At 49.3% G+C, this 5,794-nt stretch overlaps 1 protein-coding gene across 1 annotated transcript in view; it reads right to left on the bottom strand.

Annotated features, from left to right (window-relative positions):
- Nucleotides 1-5,794, bottom strand: part of CAD (carbamoyl-phosphate synthetase 2, aspartate transcarbamylase, and dihydroorotase) — a 21,953-nt gene that overhangs the window by 15,197 nt on the left and 962 nt on the right. The window contains 11 exon segments of the mRNA XM_010840694.1: nt 4-192; nt 387-608; nt 734-967; nt 1,093-1,224; nt 1,467-1,612; nt 1,932-2,044; nt 2,217-2,402; nt 2,580-2,751; nt 2,931-3,072; nt 3,235-3,377; nt 4,094-4,223. Of these exon segments, the coding sequence (XP_010838996.1) occupies nt 4-192; nt 387-608; nt 734-967; nt 1,093-1,224; nt 1,467-1,612; nt 1,932-2,044; nt 2,217-2,402; nt 2,580-2,751; nt 2,931-3,072; nt 3,235-3,377; nt 4,094-4,223 (1,809 nt within the window).

Here is a 5,794-nt window from a genome sequence, read left to right as displayed (position 1 = left end):
CACCTGCTCAGACTCAGGGTTCAGGGCGTACTGCACGTTGCACTCCCCGACGATTCCGAGGTGCTGAGTCACCTTGATGGCCGTCTGCCTCAGCAGCTGGTACTCCCTGTCATTTAGCGTCTGGCTTGGAGCCACCACGATGGACTCCCCGGTGTGGATGCCCAGCGGGTCTAGGTTCTCCATGTTACACACCTGTGAAGGTGACCATGAGGTCACCACCATAGGGAGTGAGGATGGGCAGGAGGCTGCATCCCAGGGTCCTGTTGCCTCTGGAGATGCGCCCATCCTGGGTGTGAGGACACCAAACTCTCAAAGACCTCAGCCCTGCCTGGGCTCTTACAACAGCTCACGCTGCCTTACACAACTGCCCCTCCTCCATCACTCACCGTGACACAGTTGCCATAGGCATCTCTCACCACCTCATACTCAATCTCCTTCCATCCTTTCAGGGACTTATCTACCAGCACTTGGCTGGTATGGGCAAAAGCTGGGGCCACGAGAGCAGACAACTCCTCTTTGTTAGAGGCAAAGCCAGAGCCCAGGCCACCCAAGGCATAGGCTGCGCGCACCAGCACAGGGTATCCCAGTCTCTCAGCAGCTGCCTGGGCCTGCAATGAGCACAGATGAACAAACAGATTAGGTCTTGACTGCGTGTTATGCAGAGGGCTCCTGGGCCCAGAGAAAATATGCAGTCAAGGAAACGCCACCTGTCTCCTCCCACCAGCCCTTGAACCTGCTCAAGAGAATTCGCTGCCTCGCTGGGGGCCACATGCTCTCCGATCTCTGCCATCCTGGAGGCGAAGGCACGCCGATCTTCAGTCAACTCAATGGTCTCCACGGGTGTGCCCAGGACCCGGACTCCGTACCGAGCAAGCACCCCAGCCTTGGTCAGCTCCACACCACAGTTCAGAGCTGTTTGGCCCCCAAAAGTCAGTAACACACCATCTGGGCGCTCATTACGTATCACCTGGGGGAGGAGGGAGGTGTAACAGGCATTGAGACCCTGGGGTTAAGGAGGGGATCACAGAATTGGCACAGGATCGCCTGGCCCATGTGGGTCCTCTCTGCAGTCCAGCCTCGCCTGAGTCATACCTGGGTTACGTAGTGAGGTGTTATGGGGAGGAAATAGACCTTGTCCGCCAGCCCCTGTGAGGTCTGCACGGTAGCGATGTTAGGGTTGATCAGCAATGTCTGAATGTTTTCCTCCTTCAGGGCCTTGATCGCCTAGGGGGATAAGGATGGCATATCAGCCTCGACTAGAGAAGCAAGATTTTTGGTCTTAGACCAGCATTTCTCTTCCTCTTCTCCCTTTCCTGGACTCTCAGTCCCTAATAACTGACTTCTCACCTTTCTGTGTATTCCCCAGTTCACTTGGGTCACTTGTTCCCTACAACCAATGTTCATCCCTAAGCCCTATTCATCCTGAGGGCCACACACCCAGAGGGGAAGCAATGGACGCACTTTACCTGAGAGCCTGAGTAGTCAAACTCGCCGGCCTGGCCGATGGAGAGGCCCCCTGAGCCCAGAATCAGAACCTTTCGTGGTGCTGTAAGCCCAGAGCCTGGGGTGGGAATCCCAAGGAGACAGAGGCGCTCAGCCAGCCGCTCTCGAACTACGGAGGCAAAGAAAGACAGTACATTAGAGTTGAATGAGACCTGAGAGATCATCTAGATTAACCCCTCACTTTACGGAAGAAACCAGAACAAGACATGCCTCTAATGAGTGGCAGAGGTAGGACCATAAACCCGGACTTGTGACTCTGGAGTTCCTTTGAATGGAAGAAGCATGAATGAATCACTTTGGCTTGGTTGCCTTCCCACCCCTCCTGCCTAACCTCCCAAACACCTCTCAGTTTCCCGAGGCACGTTCATCTTATGCCTACCCTGGAGCCTGTTCTTAGATCCCCAACCTAGATCTACTCAAGTGCTTACCTGTCTGGCCCCCAGGGTTTCCAGCTGCAGTTTCTTTCACAGTTTCCAGAAAAATGTCAAAAAGAAGTTCCATATCTGAAGGGCCAGCTTGATGCTCTGGGTGAAACTGGACACTGTTGAAGAGAGGGGATCATGAAAACTGCCATCGTCACTGGTGGTCTCAAAGGTGGGTAGTGGGAAGACTGACGGGGGCCCATTGCTGTGATTTCTTTTTTGATCTTCAAGTCTCAGTGGGCGTCAGAGCTGCAGAGATCCAGGCATTGTGCCAGAACCACGTGGGCTTACCTGAAGAAGGGCAGGCTCTCATGTACGATGCCTTCGTTGGAGTGATCATTGGCATTGGTGAAGAGAGGAAGCCAGCTTGCTGGCAGCGAGTCTGTTTCCACAGCAAATCCATGGTTCTGGGATGTTAGAAAGCAGCGCCCGGAGCCCACCAGCAAGCATGGCTGGTTATGGCCTCGGTTCCCATATCTGGAGGCAGAAACATCCTGAGTCACAGGCCCCTCTCACCCTCCCTTCACTCCTGCACCAAACCCAGCTCTGGCTGATCTCATGATTCTCACCAGCCCCCAGTCCAATTTCAACACTAATAAACACCAACTCTATTCTATTCTCATTCCCAAGACTCCCCACCCCTTGTGCCCCCACCTCATCTTGTAAGTCTTGGCCCCAATGGCTAAGGCCAAAAGCTGGTGTCCCAGACAGATCCCGAAGACAGGTCGGGGGTTTGGTTCAGATAAAACACGGCTCAGTGTGGATACCAAGTTGGGATAGGAGGCAGGGTCACCAGGGCCATTACTCAGGAAGAGACCCTCATACTCTGGAGTGGGCAGAAAAGATGATATCAAAATCTATAATTCAACTAGAGAGACACACCATTAGAGCAAAAGCCCTTTTCTCCCCCTTCTTCTCTGCAACTCACTTCAGCAGCTGGACAGAGGACCAGATCTTCCACACACGCTGCTCGTCTGAGGCCTTGTACAGACCCAAGCTACTCACCTTGACTGTCTAACGCGTGGTCCCAGGGTACCACAGTGACCTCTGCCCCACGCTGGCACAAGCATCGGACCTGATTATACTTGAGGCCACAGTCCAAAGCAAGGATCCGAGGGGTACCCCCTGCGTTGAATACCTGGGGAACCTGAGGAGTAAATGGTTGACAGCTGTGAATAGTAGGTATAATGTGCACACAACCTGTATTCTGGAGGCCTTTTCCAGGTCTCCCTCAAGTGTTCACAACCAGTCTGGACACAGTGTAACTACTGTGCTTAGCATGAAACACTCTCCCACTCTATCTCTGTACCTTAGTGGAGACCTCTGGCACCAGGGGGCGGGCATTGGGGTCCAAGAAGGGCAGGGTTGAAGGTTCTGTCCCATCCTGGACCAACTTGCCCAGCAGAGACCCTTGCTCTCGCAGCTTCTTAGTCAGCTCCCGAGTGTCCACTCCTGTTGAAACAGCAGACTCTGAGAGATCACTCCCCCAGTGCAGTCATGCAGGAAGTTAAGACTTTGATTCTAGAGCCCGAGTCACCCACGGCTGTCCTCTGGGCATCAAAATCCTGGGCTGTCCTTCCAGAACGACCCCACCATAAAGTATTCCTGCCTCCAAGTACCACATTTGAATTGAACCACCGCCCCAGATCTGTTTATAGAAAGTAATACCAAGGGACAAAAGAAGACACTAAATGACAATACAAGAATATTATCAAACAGGTTTTTTAAAAAAATTAGAAAACTGGAAAAATTTTAAACACTCCCTGGATGTTTGATATTAAGGAATTACTGTTAATTTGTTAACAGTATGGTAGTGTTATTGTCATCATGTTTTTACAAGGGTTCTTTTTCATAGATATTGAACTCTCAGTAGATGAAACAATATTATGTCTGAGATTTGCTCCAAAATAATCTGGAAGTTGTAGTAGTGGTGATGAAATAAGTTTAGCCCTGAGTTGATGAAACTGGGGATTCATTATCCTATTCTTTCCTTTTGCATGCTTGAAATTTCCCATCTGAGTGAGAGCTCAGTCCCTTCCCCCAGTCGAATCAGGTACATTCTATCGCAACCCTGGACTCAAGTCCCAAGGGTCCACAGAGAGCTTCTCTTACTTCTTTCTACCCGGGTACCTATGTTCCATCCAGACACAGCAATGCTTGCGCCATACCTTGCAGGCCTGGTATGCCATGTTGTTGCAGCCACTCGTGCAGAGTGCAGCTGGCACTCCAGTGGCTGGGTGTGGGACAGCACTCTCCCACCACCAGTCCTGCCACGTGGATCCCCGAGGATTCAAACCACTGTCGATAGAAGGAGACGGTGAGGAGCCCAGGGCCACATACCTCCCCGGGCCATCTTTTCCCACTGCAGGGCCATGGACCCTGCACTTCAGCCACAGTGAATGACCTGTCATTCCTGTAACAAGCCAAGCACCTCATGCTTCTGGCTTTTATCAGCAATGCTGCCTCCCACGTGAAACACTGAACACATGGGCCTGGGGTGCCTGATGGCACTGATATGACAGTGATAACTGAGAGGACATTTTCCTTTTCCCTCCCTTTCATCTCCTTTTCCATGAAGTCGCCCCCATTCTCACCAACTGCAGCTGTGCCTCCTTCTTAGAACTCATCTAAGTTCACTTTTACTTTCACTTGTCTCGCTATTTACATTGTATTACAAATGTGTTCATTTGCCTTCATCAGAGAACTCCGAACTCAAGAGCAAGATACCTGACATATGATAATAGTCAATGAAGCTTACAGAGGGCCCACTTCATGCCAGGTATTATAACAGATGCTGGGGGGGCAAGCATGAGCACGAATAGACAAGGTCTTGTCTTCAGGATGTTAATTTGCTACTCAGGGAAGCAGAAAATTAAGGTAGTGTAGATAAGATCATATTCTCAGAGTAAAACAATACAGAACAGGCAGGGGCATAGTACCTTACTCAATAAAAATAAAGGCTCAGGGTAGAGTACTAGGCATGATTATTACACCCCCTCCATAAGGGATTATCATTTTAAAAAGTAACATATTTGTTACTCAATACATAAGCTTATAATAACTAAGTAGAGAAACAGGCTGTTTATTGGGGAGGAAGTGGCATTATTTAAATTACATCTGCTTAGTGGTAGAAGGTTTAAGAAAGATGAATGTTGAGACTGTTCTTTAGGGATGCAAAGGCTAGTCTGGCAGAACGCTCCATGGCTAGATGGTCGAATCCTGGACATACATTTTCGCCATATATGCTTCAAAAGCATCAGTGGTGGGCTGGGGGCTCCTGGAGGCTTTACTCATCTTGGTTCTGAAAGGGCCTCAATTTTGCAGGTGTATAAACTCAACTTTGACATTGTATCTAGAGTTGACAAAGCTGAAGACTGACGTAAATTAACCAAGATACTGCATTATAAACTAGAACACAGTGAATTCATAGGTCGTTAGAGGAGTGGTTCTTTCCAGAATAACAGGCGTGTGTTTTACCTAGAGTTTCTTCTCCCAAGTGTCAGGGTGAGTGGTGAAAGCATATGAAGAATTAAAGGCTCAGTAAGCCGAGTATCAGAATAAAATGACTTTTGAGGAATACTGCACTGAGGCTATGGTGACTATGATGCACGTGTTGGTTTGTTTTTTTACTTGAACCCTCAGAGGGCAACTTAGTTTCCAAATTCCAGAGGAGGAATAGGAAAAACTTCACTGAGAAGGAAACTGTTTTCTTATCTACATGTTAAGAACTCTACTGAAAAGTGGTAAAAAAAAATGAGGCAAGGTAAGTAAAGCAGGTTTAGATGATTATCAGCTTAATTGATTTGGTAGGAAAACTAGGACTTACTACCATTGAGAAGGGTGTGACCCTGCATTCCAATCTCTTTCCC

This window comes from Bison bison, unplaced genomic scaffold, assembly GCF_000754665.1.
Source record: "Bison bison bison isolate TAMUID 2011002044 unplaced genomic scaffold, Bison_UMD1.0 scf7180017864145, whole genome shotgun sequence".
Taxonomy (NCBI): domain Eukaryota; kingdom Metazoa; phylum Chordata; class Mammalia; order Artiodactyla; family Bovidae; genus Bison; species Bison bison.
This window is presented reverse-complemented; position numbering and strand designations above follow the sequence as displayed.